This window comes from Eurosta solidaginis, chromosome 5 (assembly GCF_040869045.1).
Source record: "Eurosta solidaginis isolate ZX-2024a chromosome 5, ASM4086904v1, whole genome shotgun sequence".
NCBI lineage: Eukaryota > Metazoa > Arthropoda > Insecta > Diptera > Tephritidae > Eurosta > Eurosta solidaginis.
This window is the reverse complement of record NC_090323.1, coordinates 142,590,824-142,608,023: the sequence shown is the minus strand read 5'-3', so window position 1 is coordinate 142,608,023 and position 17,200 is coordinate 142,590,824. Positions and strand designations below refer to the sequence as shown.

At 39.9% G+C, this 17,200-nt stretch overlaps 1 protein-coding gene across 2 annotated transcripts in view; it reads left to right on the top strand.

Annotated features, from left to right (window-relative positions):
- The window catches only part of Rab26 (RAS oncogene family member Rab26), a 162,507-nt gene that overhangs the window by 31,656 nt on the left and 113,651 nt on the right, over positions 1–17,200 (top strand). The window contains exon 3 of one of the 2 annotated variants that reach the window (XM_067788920.1): positions 15,973–16,083. The exons of the other annotated variant lie outside the window; for it this stretch is intronic. Coding sequence (XP_067645021.1) covers positions 15,973–16,083 — 111 coding nt within the window. The remainder of the gene's footprint in view (positions 1–15,972; positions 16,084–17,200) is intronic. 2 annotated transcript variants of the gene reach the window in all.

The window sequence follows — 17,200 nt, the reverse complement described above, 5'->3', positions numbered from 1 at the left end:
TTTCACTGGAAGGTTTGTGTTTTGATCACGATTATTAATTTGAGGTGCCATGAATTGCCCATTTGTGTTTCAAATAAGATTTTCTTTTAAATGTGTATTCAGAAAACCAGACTACATATTAATATTCATTTCTAAAATCTAGTTAATATGTTAAATGTGAGCAGCCAGTTAAGCAAGCATTTTAAAATATGTAGATAATGCAATATATCAGTCGTTTACAAAAATGTTTGAAAAACATATGAACAAATAATTTAAGTAATCGAACAGCGATTGAACAGGTGATCGAGGTTGTTTACTATTGTGGATGTTTTTATCAAACATTCGCCACTTGTATGAATTCACAATGATAAGCTATCGTTCTCAAATTTCGAATTTAAAAATTTTGAAAACTTTTCTGAAAGCGTTAAGCTTTTTTCTTTGTTAAATACATTTTGGTCACAATCTTCAATTGGTTATGTGGTAAATTAATACATTTTTAATATTAAAAGGGACTCTGAGTACCCTAAACAATAAGCAGATTCCTTTTTTTTACCATTTAGGAAAGTCGGTTTTTATGGTATGAATAATCTGACTTTTCTGTCCCTGTCCTGCTGTCTAAGCAACGTTGTGGAAGGGCAGCAAGATTTGTTTCCCAGCGAGTTGAGGGACTTAGAATATTAAAATAAAGCACTCCTGTCCTATAAGCCGACATAGCAATTTGGAGATCAGCTTGTTGGTATAACGTTACCAACTGTCGAACACTCAAACCTTCTGGGTGTGACATTCGATCATAATCTCTGCTTCAACATACATGCATCATCAATTGCATTCAAAGTAATGATTCGCAACAAAAATCCCCACGTGGTTTGCTGACAGCACGTGGGAGAAGATAGATATATGCTGCGTATAAGGCTTACTCGTCACCAATATGTTCTTTCGACCTACACTACCCCTATGAAAAAAGGTGCAGGCCAACTTGTGTTGACGTCGAAAAGCGCATCTTATGTGGTAAACTAGAAAATGAGCAAATGAAGATATCCAACGTGGATGAAAAACTGCTTACCGCTTATAAATAGAAACGGTGTCATAAAATCTTAAAGTTCCGGAACCACACGGGACTCAGACCCTGGCCACCAACAGAAGAATTACCACCATTCGAATCATCACAACTATCGAAACCGCGTCTGCCTCCGATAGGGATCCCACCGCCATATAGGCGAAATACACACCAGCCATTACCGTATTTAGACGACATCGTGATAAAACGCGGAAATCAATTCAAAACAAAGTGGTATCAAAAACCAACATCATCAGGACGAATCATTAACTTCAATTCAAAACACCCGAAGTCTATGGTAAATAATACAGCGAAAGGCTGTATACGAAGAATGTTGGATATATCAGATAAAAGTTACCACAAAGAAACCAAAAAAGAAATGTTTACTTTATTGAAGAAAAATGATTGTCCCGAAAACCTTATAAAGACATTAATAAGAAATATAAATAACAGCAATCAACAAAACGAAACAAAAAAACCTACAAATTTCAAGTCTGTAACCTACGTTCCCAATCTTTCAGAGCGTTTAGCAAAGTCTGACTGCTACAATAAAAATACATATAAAATAGCTCATAAACCAAAAAATACATTAAAACATATTTTTAACAATACGAAAGCTAAAATACCTCACACGGAAAAGAGCAATGTGGTGTATAAAATACCATGTAATGGCAAGGAAGATGAATCATGTGATCGCGTCTACGTAGGGACGACGAAGTCAAAATTAAAAATAAGACTAGCACAGCATAAGTCAGACTTTAAACAAAATCCACAGTCAAATACTTATAAAACAGCTTTAATGGCCCACTGTGCGAGTAGCGGCCACTCTCCCAATTTAAACAATGCAACTATTCTCCAACAAGAGTCAAACTATAGCAAGCGCCTCACATTGGAAATGCTGCATATAATTAACACACCACCTAACATACGACTAAATTACAAAACAGATGTTGACGGCTCCGCCCCATATATTTAGACATTTACTAACTAACAAATCGACAGTAGAAAGCTCCGCGTCAAACAGAACGGACGTGTAAAACAAAATGTATGTTATTATTTTATTGTCAATAGTTTAAGTTGATATTGTAACGAATGTTAGCTGCACTGAGCGATGCTATCGTCTCGAAGCCGATGCTAAGCAGTGACGTGAATGCACATCAATAATTCAATCATTATGTATTTACATAAACGAAACAATAACTGCGTCTACATATATGTACAATGTACGTATATGAGCAGCGGAGAGTCAATGCACTAACACATGCATATATCTGAGGAGTTTGAGAGCTACTGGACTAGTAGATTCTGGAAGCGCCTAAAAGATGTATAAAATTGTGCAATTTTAGTTATAGCTGAGAAGTTTGAGAGCTCATGGACAATGCTAGTAGATTCTAGAAAAATGCGAACCAGGAAACCAAAGAGTATAAAAGGCGACAGATGTAGAGGCGCTGTAATTCAGTTTGATTTGAGTTGTCAAGCAGTTACGACTAAGACGATATCTAGCGAGCAATAGCAGTATTATTTTGAATAGTAGAGTTTCATTGAGCTATCAATCAGTGTGGTTATTAAGCAAGCTATTCGTTGCACAGTTTGAGTGTTATTGTGAAGTATTTTAATAAAGGCCATTTTTCCATTCTTCAATATTGGAGTTATTTATTCAACAGTTTAGCGATACGAACCTAGCAAGAGGGCAAATAAGAGGATTTGCAGTAAAATTCGTAACAATTGGTGTCAGAAGAGGAATTGTGAATAAATTCCGAAGACTTCGAATACAACTTGGACATGGCAAAGTGGAGTGAATTGAAGATCCAGCAGCTGAAGAAGGAGTTGTAGAACCGTGGATTGAATACAAGCGGCATTAAAATCGAACTTCAAGCACGACTACGAGAGGCAATGGAAGCAGAAGGAATTGATGTGGAAGAGTATGTCTTTCACCTTGATGGCGAGGAGACAACAAAAATTGAAGAGAAAAACGAAACATCGCAAACGGTTACCAGCACAGACTTGAACCAGAAACGATATAATATAGAGACATTGCATAGACGAAAAATCGTGCGAGGCAAGCTTCACAAAATTCTAGTAGGTCACATTCACCACTTACCACAGCAGAATTTGTTAAACTACCACTGTCTGTATTTGTTATTTAATAATTATTTGTACACTTTTTATTCAGTTAATGTGTTCAGAATTCACATTTTTACTCTCTAAAACTCCAATCAGTGTATTTCTGTGCTTAAATTATGTTAAAAATTGTGTTAAAGTTTTTGGTGTGGTGAAAGTGACCTACTAGAATTTTGTTACGCTCCGCTGCTTTCCACCGAAGTTTGCGCCTGCATCATTATATTAAAAAATTTTTGCTTGAACATGATATTGGCTGCAATATCTGCACAAACATCGACAGTAGCATCAATGTCGTCGCAATTGTCATCTCAACTAGAAGAACAGAAAACGTATATGTCATCTCATCTAGAAGAACAGTCATCACAGATGGAATTCCAAGAGACACGAATAACATCGAAGATGGAAGAACAGAAAGCACACATGGCGTCACAAATTGCAGAACAATTAAAAGAACAAGAGGCACGCATAACATTACAGCTCGAAGCACAAGAAGAGCGTATCTCAACAAAGCTGGAGGCACAGGAAACAAAATTCTCATCACAGCTGGAGGCTGTTAGTGAACGACAAAATAAAGTGGAGACCGAGATGGATGCTTTGAAAGATCGGATTCAGGAGTTACAATTGAACCGTCCAATCACTTCAACGTCTACTCTGAAGGTAAAATCCCCAACGTTTGATGGTTCTGTTCCATTCCAGGTATTTAAGCTCCAATTTGAGAAGACGTCGGCAGCGAACCACTGGAATGCTGAAGATAAAGTTGCAGCTCTGTTCGTGGCATTGAAAGGGCCAGCAGCCGAAATCCTTCAGACGATTCCCGAAGGAGAGCGGAACAACTATGAAGCATTGATGGCCGCTGTCGAGAGACGTTATGGAAGCGAGCATAGGAAACAGATATTCCAAATTGAGTTGCAAAACCGTCACCAAAGAGCTAATGAGACTTTGCAGGAGTTTGGCTCGGATGTTGAAAGATTGGCTCATTTCGCAAATGCGGATGCACCCGTGGAATACACCGGGAGGGTAAAAATCCAGAGTTTTATAAATGGCATACGGGACGTGGAAACGAAGCGAGCTACATACGCAAACCCAAAGCTGACATTTGCTGAAACGGTATCACATGCATTGACTCAGGAAACGGCTTCACTATTGAGTAAACCAGCATACAAAGCTCATCGTGTGGAAGTGGAAAGACCAGAGTGGGTAGACACAATTTTGGAAGCACTGAAGGGATCTCAACAGAAGAATGCCGGAGTTATTAAATGTTTCAAGTGCGGCAACTCAGGTCACATTGCACGTCATTGCGATCTTGGTCCTAATAGTTCCAACAATGTCGGTGGCCGTAAACGCAAAGCTGGCGGAAATGAGCAAGAGCGTGTCGAATGTAAAGAACGAAAACTTGCCCCGGCTATTGAATGTCCTGTGATATCTGTGTCGCAGATTGGAAGGAAATCAAGCAGTCTTACCGTCAGAGGGAATGTGGATGGTAAATAACGTGTACTGACTGTAGATACGGGCGCATCTCATTCCTTGATCCGATCTGACTTGGTCAACAGGAGAGTAAAACCGTTACCTGGAGCAAAGTTGCGTACGGTCACTGGCGAGTATAACCAAGTTCAGGGAGAAGTGATATGTGAAGTATTGATTGGGAAGGTCATGGTTCTACACAAATTTGTTGTGGCGGAGATTGTTGCTGAAGTTATATTGGGAGTGGACTTCTTGGTTGACCATGACATCAAGATCGATATGCATAGAAGGGTGATGCGTTATGAGAACCAAGATGTGCCACTTAACTTTAGTTTGGAAAAAGGGTTCAGCAGTAATCGGGTACTGGTGGAGAAGACTCGACGAATGCCACGAAATTCAAAGGTAAAGGTTGATGGAACAAATATGCCAAACAAATCAAAACCGAAGGTACCTGTGAGAGAAACACTGGCATTGAAAAGCCCTAACGGACGTACTAAAACGAAGAAAGAATGCAAGGGTGGTTTCAAGCCAAGGAACACTACTGTTGTGAAGCGTCGGAACGATACTGATTATGCAAAGAAAATCCGTCCAGCGCAAGCTCTGCGAAGTAGTTCTTCATTGGCCGAGCAACAGAGTGCGAGGGAAAGATCCAGGATAAGGAGTAGTAAGATGAAACACAGGTACGGCAAGGAAAATAATTCGGAAGGTTTCCGGGAGGGAGATTTGGTACTGTTATACAACCCTCACCGGAGGAAAGGTGTTCCATCCAAATTTCGGTGCAGTTGGGAAGGCCCGTACAAGGTTGTGAAGAAGATCAGTGATACCATCTACCGCATATAAAGCATTGAGAAACCACGGAGTAGAAGAGTGGTACATTTGGCGATGCTAGCAGCGTTTAGATCGAGAGATTTGTCTGATCGGGACGATCAGACTTAGGTGGAGGGCAGTGTAACGAATGTTAGCAGCACTGAGCGATGCTATCGTCTCTAAGCCGATGCTAAGCAGTGACGTGAATGCACATCAATAATTCAATCATTATGTATTTACATAAACGAAACAATAACTGCGTCTACATATATGTACCATGTACGTATACGAACAGCGGAGAGTCAATGCACTAACACATGCATATATATGAGAAGTTTGAGAGCTACTGGACTAGTAGATTCTGGAAGCGCCTAAAAGATGTATAAACTTGTGCAATTTTAGTTATAGCTGAGAAGTTTGAGAGCTCATGGACAATGCTAGTAGATTCTAGAAAAATGCGAACGAGGAAACCAAAGAGTATAAAAGGCGACAGATGTAGAGGCGCTGTAATTCAGTTTGATTTGAGTTGTCAAGCAGTTACGACTAAGACGATATCTAGCGAGCAATAGCAGTATTATTTTGAATAGTAGAGTTTCATTGAGCTATCAATCAGTGTGGTTATTAAGCAAGCTATTCGTTGCACAGTTTGAGTGTTATTGTGAAGTATTTTAATAAAGGCCATTTTTCCATTCTTCAATATTGGAGTTATTTATTCAACAGTTTAGCGATGCGAACCTAGCAAAAGGGCAAATAAGAGGATTTGCAGTAAAATTCGTAACAATATTATAAATAATGTTATATTTGTTATAGTTCCCTTGAAGATGATTACCGAAGGTTGTAATCGAAATATATCGGAACACAAAATTAAAACTTTGTTTTTTTTATTATAAAATCAATATTTGACCTCGAGCCGGCAAAAACCATCTCTGAGTCACACCAGCCACCTAAATACAACAACCTTTACCCAAGCAAGCACACCACAAAATCACGCAAAATTAAACAACAGGCAACACCACACACCACCACCACCTCTAACAATACGAGTAATACACATATATGCTACACATTATCAACAAAAACAACATCACTAAATACCAACAACAGTACACCAACAAACACTTACGACTAAGTATAAGCCGCAAGCAGCCAGGTTGATCCACGCCTACTGCGGCACTTGCCACCAATCATTACAACCCATTGAGCAAGGACGCAAAACGGCGGCACGACACAACACCATCATATCACATCACAGCACGACATCACATCACAGCATACAATATCACACCCCATTCCATCACATCTCATCGCTTCACATCACACCTTATCACATAAATCACAGTGCAAGTGTGTGCCACCACCAGCAAATGAGCAAGTGAGCGACTGGCTGAAGATCGCCATTTATTGTCTTTTCGTGAAGTTTTAAATTAGGAACTTATTAGATTAGAGGCACTCCCGAAATCTCGAAGTTCACGTTGCAGACCACGAGAGTATGCTAGAATACGCTATAACAAATTTGCACATTTGTTTAATAATTTTTTTCCAGTTTTTTTGGCAAAACTAAATTTTGAACACCATTGAACTTGTTACATTGATCACAATAATTTTTTAATATTGTTTTTACTTTTTTTATATTAATTTACGCGAGCTCTACGAATGTGTATACGCATGTTTTTTTATATACCGGAATTAAAGTCTCTTTACACTTAATTCTGTATAAGATTGTAGGAAATCCACTAGGATTGTTGTTCCTATTTGTTTCCTTTCTTTCTTACTTTCGGCCGCCCGCCGCTCCAGCCAGGGTAATATACATTTATAAATCCTGTTTATTCTCTTTGTTTTCTTTACACATTTATACATATTACATAACATATTTCTACGCATTAGTTGATTACTGCTAGGATACACTCACCACACTTTTTAATTAAACCAGGAGAGACAGGTAAAAGGGTGGTCTATTAAGAAGTTTAATGTTTTTGATTTCATTTCTTTATTCTAGTTTTACTTTATTCAAATTTTTATCAATCCCTCGTTTGAAATTGTAAATAACATAACTTTAAACATTTTTTTAAGTAAAACGGTTTTATTGAAAACAATACTTACATGAAATAATAATAATACTAAGAGCTAGAAAATAATTAGGTAGGTCCTAGGTGCTAGTAATCACACTCCTCATCAATCTAGGGCGTTGATCGGACAATTAAATAAAAGCGTTGGGCGCGTGAAATTTCTAAAAATGTGCGGCGTAGCATAACCTAAAAATGTGAGGCGTAGCATAAACTTATTAAGGTTCAGTTGGTCTTATATCTGACTATCAATAGAAATTTTACGCGTCCAACGCTTTTATTTAATTGTCCGATCAATGCCCTAGATTGATGAGGAGTGTGATTACTAGTACCTAGGACCTACCTAATTATTATTATTTCATATAAGTATTGTTTTCAATAAAACCGTTTAACTGAAAAATTTTTTTTTTATTATTTTATTTTCAAGTTTTAGTCTTTTAGTCTTTATTTAATTGTCTATTATTTCACATTCTATTTAGTTCATTTAGTGACTCTTTCCTGACAATTTGTTACAATCTAAGTCCTCAATACTTAATCCTTCCAAAGACTTTACTCGACTCAGCGCCACGTATGCTTGTCCCTCCTCGAACTCCAAAGTATTTTGATGTCACTTCTACCGGACTGTATGTAATATTTGTTCCAAATATGAGCCAAATAAGACATCATAGGTCGCTTTTTATTCATGCATGTATTATGTGTTCCAAATATGGACCAACTCGGACCACAAATACGATTTTTTTGAATATCTCGATCTTTGCGCCCCTAGCGGCGATTTTTTTCATAGGTCGCAAGCTGTCCTTGTTGAAGTTTCCACTGCTAGGAGGGGTGACACTGCAGGAACAACCTTGCACAAAATATTTGGGAATCATTCTAGAGAGTAAGTTGTCGTAGAAGCTTAATGTGGAAGAGAGAGTGGAGAAGACCTCGACGGCACTTTATGCATGTAAAACAATGCTGGGGTGTACGTGGAGTTTATTGTCCTTTTTCTCTCATATTGGGTTTTTACAGCGGTTGTAAAGCCTATCCTCTAATATGGAGTCCTCGTTTGGTGGACAGCCACACAAAAAGGACCTACCTCAAACAATTACAGGGGCTATGGAGGCTATCAATGCTTAGCATTACGGGAGCCCTGAAAACAACCCCGACGGCTGCACTGTATCACTGTATACCCTTCTGCATATTCCATCTGTAGACTTGGTGGCAAAGAACATAGCGTTAATAATTGCAACGAGGCTCAGTGCCTCGGGCAGCTTGAGTGCAGACCATATGGCTATAGTAGTATAGAGTCATCAATTGCAGGGCGAACAGAATACCTTATTCCGCATCTGCACTTCTAAGGGTATCTTAGAGCTCCAATAGAGATGGATGGTTGGCGCATGGGTGCCCAAATGGCGATAAACGTGCACACTGATGGTTCTAAAGTAGAGGAAGGAGTGCGGTTTGCTATATATTGTGCTGATACAGAACCTACAAGCTGCCCGATCACTGCGTTTTCCAGGCGGAAATAGTAGAAACACAGCAGTAGAAACACAGGAAGGTAATAGCTTAAATCGGACAGGGAGAGGCATACATATACATATGTATATTGGATCTCAGGACACATGGGAATAGATGGGAATGAAAAAGCGGATGATATGGCTAAAAAGGGTACATCCCTCTAAGCTTGCTCGGTAGATGTCCCAATTATATTGGACAGAGGTGCACATGATCGACCAGCGAGAAAGGAGTGGACCCAATCGCGGGCTAGACAATTTCGAAGATGATGTGCAGTTCTTACAACCTCAGGCTAAAAAAGTTACTCCTATCAAGAAAAGAGAGGAATATATACTCATGACGGGTATTCTGAACAGACACTGTGCCTTCTGGCATCACATGCCTTTAAATTAGGCTTGGTCAGTGACAGCAGATGTAGGAAGTGCGGGTTGGGGAGGAGAGAACCGCCCACGTTTTGCGTCATGCGCTGTGCTTTCCCGGCTAAGACTCCAGCAATTAGGAGGGATATGACCGTCAGATCTAGAAGCTGCAAGTGGCAAAGTTTGTAGAAAAATTAAAGTATTTGCCAAGAGGCCGGAGTTATATTTTGGTTTTTGATATAGTTTTTCATTTGGTCGTTAAACAAACTTCTGGTAACAGTACGGACTCATTCAGTCTATATGAGGTCCTAATGGACCGGCCAGTTTAACCTAACCTTACCAAATATATTTATCTACGGCCCTCTTTATTGTAAAAGTGGACATGGCCCTTTACCGATTTCGTTCATTCTTTCCAGACCCTTTACCTACGACAAGGTTAACCAGTTTGCAAGTTCTGATAACAACTTATACCAATTTTGATTTTTGACCAATAATATTTGAAAAATTTATGCAATTGCAATTTAGTTATTGTAGCCACTTTATTTACGGACAAAACACGTAATATGTGTTATCAAAAATCTAAAATACATCGTCGGACTTCGGTCATATTAAATAAATAAATAAGTTTCATCAAGTTATCGTGTCTAAAGCCAGACGGATGGAAATTAATTAATTTTTTCACACTGCTCATTTTTGTTTGTTTATTAGCTTATGTTGTTACAACCTAACGTTATGTCAACAAAGTTTATATAATCTGTGGGATTTGCTCAGTTGAGTATAAAAATTAAAGAGGCTCAACTACAAAGCATATTCTGACAGTCGTTTTCTGTCCTCCCAAATCGGACTGATGTCCGTCAAAGGGAACAAGCTTTTAGCAAAGTCATTGAATGAGTACCGGTGAGCTAATTTTCAAATCTAGGCCGCAACTTTGGCGAGGGATCATCAGGAACATAAAATGGGAGGAACATCCAAGAAAAACTAACCTCTCTGTCAATGTTATTAAGCTATGGTCAACCGTAAAATCCATATCAACACACAAAGCACAGTGACAAAATATATGAGATGCTAACAAAACAGTTCCTGTTGAATACCTAGATACCTGGGCATCCCAACAGACATCTGATTGATAAGTCAACACCGCCTAGGACTTAGGGAGTCATCTCCATAAGCATTTTGAGGAAATACGGCACCTGAGAACTCAGCCGTAGAAGCAAAAAAACACAAGCAGGTCCTTGGTGAACTCCACAAACAGGCGTCGGACCTTTATGCCAGGAATTTCCCGGTGAATCCAGTACTCAAAAAACAGTACCCAAAAGAAGAAGAGGAACGCATACTCCCCAGGGAAACGCGAGTCACTCTGGCTCAACTTCGTTCTGGATACTGTAACAGTTTAAACTCTTACATATCCAGAATCAACCCCGACATACAAAATGTATGCCCCGCTTGCAATGTATCCCACATGACACCAACCATCTCTTTAATTGTAATGTGGAACCAACGCCTCTAACACCCTTTCATTATGGTCCACCCCTGTTGAAACAGCAAGTTTCCTTTGACTCCCGTTAGAGGATATTGATGACAATTTGTGATCGGTCGCAGCTATTAGGTGGGGCGAAGCATTGCTACAACAACAGTAACAACAACAAAATATTGTAAAGAATTTAGGGAATTCCGCTTATTCCAAACCTTCTGCTAACGTTCAAATCGCTAAACTGTTGAATAAATAACTCCAATATTCAATAATGCAAAATGGTCTTTATTAGACTACTTTGAGAGTACTTCACAATAACACTTATACAACCAATAGCGTGCTTAAATCAAACTGGTTACTGATTACTCAGCTTGCACTGCTTTTATACTTTCCGTTGCTTCATTCGCATATTTCTACTAAAGTCTAGACGTTTCGCCTTCTAGAATCTCTTGCTTGGTTAACAGCAATATACATACTTGTATATTTATAGTTTATGAGTTTCTCATAGTCATATGAGTGTGTATGTGTGAGCACTACTTCGGCTGATGACCACGAGTGTGTGCACGTAATATCTCTTCGTTGCCTCGTATGTATGTGCGTAAATGATGATTGATTTGTTTACGAACACAAGAGTGGCAGCTTGATTTATTATAGTTGTGCCTTTATTTAATAACCGCTTAGTGATGTATCACTTAGTGATAATATTCGTCACAATATCCATCGCTTTCTGCTGGCGATACGTAATTTTCATAGAACGGCCACCGCGCTAAATTCCATTAACACTTAAATATGTACAGTGCGTTTTGAACCAAAAACCCCACCACAGGATAGAACTTATAGCGCTAGGCCTGTTACCAAAACTAAAATTAATTAAACAAGGGGTGCCGTAGGGTGGGTCCTATTCCCACTTTTATTTAATTTTTACATGTCGAAGCTCTTTTCCTCTCCCGAGAAGTTTTTCGCCTCAAATTACTTGGTCCTATCACCGACGAAATCTTCGGCGACCTTTTTTATGACGTGGACGTGGATAGTGTCGGCAAGATTCGATAATGACCTGCATTTTCGCGAGCTTGCAGTGACAGTTACATCAAATGCTTAGACCCGTAAGGAATTACAAAGAAACGCTCATAGCGCCAACCACAAATAGTCGCCAAAGTCGTATGCTGATAAATGCCCAGAGAGTCTAACACCTGATCTTGCAGTAGAGAAGAGCAAACTTACCAGCGAGATGTCTTTTCCCTGCACAACTTCAATTCGGATACTGGTAAAACTCTTTCTTACCAGAATCAGTCCCTATATACGCCATGTCCTTATGTCCGCCACATGACATTAACCATCTTTTCAACTGCAATGAAGAACTAACGCTTCTAACACCCATGTCTCTTTGACCTAGCCCTATTGAAATTTAAAATTTCTTTGGACTTCCGTTAGAGGATATCGATGACCATTTGTGAGTGATCGCTTATGAAGAAGATCAAAATATGCATTTCGATACGTTCCTCGACATTTTTGAACCTTTTGAGCAGTCGACCTAGAGTGACGGCATCTCCCCCGCTGCACTTCAGAATTCTGCAGTTAAACTGTAATGGATTAACTGGCAAGATCACGGAGATAGTCGATTTCATGAAGCGGCACAACATCCGCTTTGCTGCGATTCAAGAGACTAAACTCACAGCAAGATCTGCTCTGCAGATCTGTTCTGGGTATAATGTCCACAGAAAAGTTCGCGAGAGCGGAATTGGAGGCAGTCTCGCGTTTATCACACACCACTCAGTGCAATATCATATATTTTATCCCGAAATCGGCCGCAGGGACAATGTCCGCTTATCTGTCCGGTCAGGCGATGTAATCCAAGAAATCATCAACATCTCCATCCCTCCTGCTACCTGCTGCCCCAGTGGATACTGCCTGACATCAGCGCACTACTCACTGGCGATAATCGCATTATCTTAGGCGATTTAAATGCCCATCACGATCTATGGCATTCAAACTTGCAGCCAGACAGTAGGGGTGAGATGTTGGCGGATCAAATAGAAGAATCGACGTTCTTCACAATAAACGGAGACGCCCCCACACGTACGGTAGGAAGCTGTCACAGTTCGTCAGGTATATCAATCGTGAGCGCGAACTGGCAGCCGATGGTAACATTGGCATCCGACCACCTGCCAATACTTATTTCGCTCGAGCGTACCGCCGACTTCGTCACCCAAAAGCGTACTTTCATAAACTTTAAAAACGGAAAGTGGGATGAATACAAATCCTTTACAGACAGCCGCTTTACTGCCCTCCTTATCCCGACTGATGCTCGCCAAGGGGAACGTGCTTTCCGCAAGGTCATTGAATCCGCCTCGGCTCACTTTATTCCCGCCGGAAGAATTCCCGAAATTCGGCTTCATTTTCCGGCGGAGGCCGCAAAATTAGCGAGAGGACGTGACCATATAAGACAGCTCGAACCCGGCGACCCAAAATAAGGGATATATACCAACGCATCAGATTGCTTGTGGATGAACACAAGCGGGCGAAATGGGAGGAGCAGCTAAGTAGTTGTAACCTCCCTGCCGGTGTGGGTAAGCTTTGGTCCACCGTAAAGTCCGTATCGAATCCGTCCAAGCACAAATGCAACGACGGGTTTCAAATATTTAGCACATGCCTTCAACCTGTCCCTTTCCACCTTTGTCATTCCCGAAAAATGGACAATGGCCAAGGTAGTCCCGCTACTAAGCCTGGGAAACCAGCTAACATAGGAGAGTCATATCGTCCGATATCTCTCCTATCACCAGTAGCCAAGACGCTTGAAGCCATTTTGCTCCCCTACTTCAAAGCAAATTTGCAGCTAGACTGCCATCAGCATGGCTTTAGAAAACTCCATAGCACCACCATTGCGCTAAATGCCATTAGCACCCAGATAAATTGCGGCTTAGATCAAAACACCCACCATAGAACAGTACTCCTTGCGCTAGACCTATCAAAAGCTTTTGATACGGTCAACCATGGCACGCTACTGCAATACCTTGAAGGGTCTACCCTTCCCCCATGTCTTAAAATATGGACCGCAAATTATCTTGGTGGTCGGCATGCATCGGTGCAATAAGAAACGCAACATCAAAACCAAGAAGAATTAAACAAGGGGTGCCACAGGGTGGTGTCCTATCCCCACTTTTGTTTAACTTCTACATATCAAAGCTTCATTCGCCACCAGAAGGAGTTACTATCGTTTCCTACGCCGGTGACTGCACAATAATGGCCACAGGCACAGGCCCACAGATCGATGAGCTTTGCAACAAAATAAACGGCTACCTCCCTGAACTCTTCAGTTTTTTCACCTCGCGAAACCTGACATTATCACCGACTAAATCATCGACGACCTTATTTACAACATAGACGCCCCAAATGTAGACCATTATGAACATCCACGTCAATGGCACTACGCTACCGATTGTCTTACACCTAAAAATCCTGGGTGTGACGTTCGATCAGGATCTACATTTTGGTGAGGATGCAGCCGAAATTGTACGAAAATCCAGAGCCGTAATAAAATCTTCAAATTTCTTGCTGGCAATACTTGGGGAAAAGATAAAGAAACGCTCATTACCACTTACAAAGCAATTGGCCAGCCGATTGCATGCTACGCGTCTCCGATATGATCGCCAGGCCTAAAGAATACACACTGGAAGAAGCTACAGGCCTGCCAAAATACTGCCCTTAGAACCGCCACGGGTTGTCTTCTTATGTCCCAGAATACTATCTACATAATGAGGCGAGAATACTCCCCATCAGGGAGAGAAATGAAAGCTAGCCAAACAGCTCCTGTTGAATACCCAGAAACCTGGGCATCCCAACAGACATTTTATTGATGAGCCAACACCGCCCAGGGGCTTAAGGAGTAATCTCCGTAAGCATTATGAGGACATACGGCACCTGAGAACACAGCCATATGAAGCCAAAAAACAGAATCAGGTCCTCAGTAAACTCCACAAACAGGCGTCGGACCTCTATGTCAGGAATTGCCCGGTGAATCCTGTACTCAAAGAACGATACCTTAAACTTGCAGAAGAGGAACGCACACTCCCTAGGGAAACGCGAGTCACTCTAGCCCAACTTCGATCTGGATACTGTAACAGGCTAAAATCTTACCTATCCAGGGATTAAAAAGAAAAATTTCTTAAAAATTATGCAGATGAACCAAAGTTAGGGCAGAGTAACGTCTGACTGGTCTGTAGTATAATATAAAAACTACTAGATTTTACTCGGCGCGTTGCCTACCTTTTCTCTCCCGTTCTTCTACAAATTCCCCTCCTTCTGCATTTTCCCTACCCCATTCTTATACCTCTCTATCTTGCTCTACCGAAATTTCCCTCCTTGTCTACCTTTCCCTCTCATATTATTTTTCTTCTCTCTCTATCCTCAAATCAAACAAATCGCAACTTCAAATGTTTTGAAAAGATCGGGTTTTATTCCACTTTTCGGAACGGAAAATATCCCAATTTTCTAGACTTTTAGCGAAAATAAGAGTTTTAAAGAATCGCAATTTTGGCTCAGTGCATTATCAAAAACATCTGATTTGTGTTCATTCTAGCGACCTGCCCGACATATACTTACGCGTCCTGCTCAGCCAACTCCAAGTTATTCCGAACAGCTGGTTTGTATAGATTTTTTGTAAGAATATAGTCAAGATTTATAGAATAATATTAGAACAAAATCGACAGCTCCACTTTCCTATTTTGGCACCTGAATGCCTGCTTATGAATATTTCGATAACCTAACGTTTGTCTGTTGACTAGCAGAATAATATTTGCTTTACAACAATGGTCCTTTAAATTAAAACCTATATGCTTCTATATAACTATCCTACTCCATTCGAACTGCTATTACCTTAATTGTGCTTATTACCGGAATGTACCAGATCTATACCCGGAAAAGGACCAGCAACGCTGGCTAAAACATTCGGGGAGTAACTCTATCGTTAAAACAATAACGTCTGGGGGAATTGTATAAATTCTTTTATAGATTAAAATTGCCGGGCATAGCAAGAAAAGAATAGAGGTCAAGCAATCTGTAGAGAATAGTTGCTTGAATTTCGACAGAGTTTAATTCTCGACTTAAGTCGTAATAAATGAATAAATCACTATGCATAACATATTTGTTCTATATACTTCATAGACAATACTTCTTGGCGATTCTGGGGTAGGTAAAACTTCTTTCCTGGTTAAGTACAACACTGGCGAATTTCGCTTGGGATCCTTCTCAGCCACAGTTGGTATAGCATTAACGGTGAGTGACACAATTTTTCTTAATAGCATTTGAAATGTAAGACTTAAGCATTGCTGGTATGTATTTTATTTCGTCCTTAAAATGTGTTAGGCGTTATTAAATTACACTGATACCTACAGGTTTACGTTTAATGTCAGTGCATCTAGTCATGGTTTAACTTTGTATGGACAGGTGGATCTCGAAACAGTGAGGAAAGCACTGCGCTCTTCTCAACTACATAATGCAAGGTGGCAAACTCGTTTCAGTTCGTTGAGTCTCATTATCCCCGATAATTGGTGTTCTATCAGTTAATTCCGCAATACAAGCTGGTAACATCTGATAAGATGCCTCTTGAATTACTAGACCAAAATATGTAGTCATCGACAAATCGTCCCGTTTATTCGTGAACCCCGTAACTACACTTTTTGAGAAAATTGGTTTCTATCTTAAAAGACTCGTAAGGCATCGATAAAGTTAAGTTTCTCAAAACAAATTATTTACATGGGTATCAGCTCCTTCATTTACCATGTATATATATTCATTTTTTTGTATGCAATACGTAACTCAATTATTCTTCCCTTACCCTAAAATGTCTCAACTGTAGATACTTGGTTAACGAATAAATGGGGCGAAATTCCGTTGGCAGAAAAAGAAAGGAAAGGCTCCCACCGAAAAAAGTGGGCGTATCGATTATGTATCCATTGGTTTTCTTCAATAGTAGACTTATAAAAATACGCTAGCTTGAACCTTACTTGCGATTTTAAGAACACACACTGATTCCTCGATAATATGTATATGCGCTTAGGTTGATTGGGCTGTATGAGGCAGAGCATAAACGAATTCGAATATATGAGGCTGTGAGCATTGTTTACTATATACATATGTAGTTTGGCAGCTTAAATTGAGGTAATGTTGCGAATAGAGTAGAATACAGTAAAAGAAGGCAGTGGAATGAAGAACAGCAGGAATGCATTGCATCAATATACCTTCAATCTTTGTATCAATATTAAAGTTAAATTTAGAAAAATAAACTAATAAAAAAAATTTTAAGTTAAACGGTTCTATTGAAAACAATACTTACATGAAGTAATAATGATACTAAAAGCTAGAAAATAATTAGTTAGGTCCTAGGTACTAG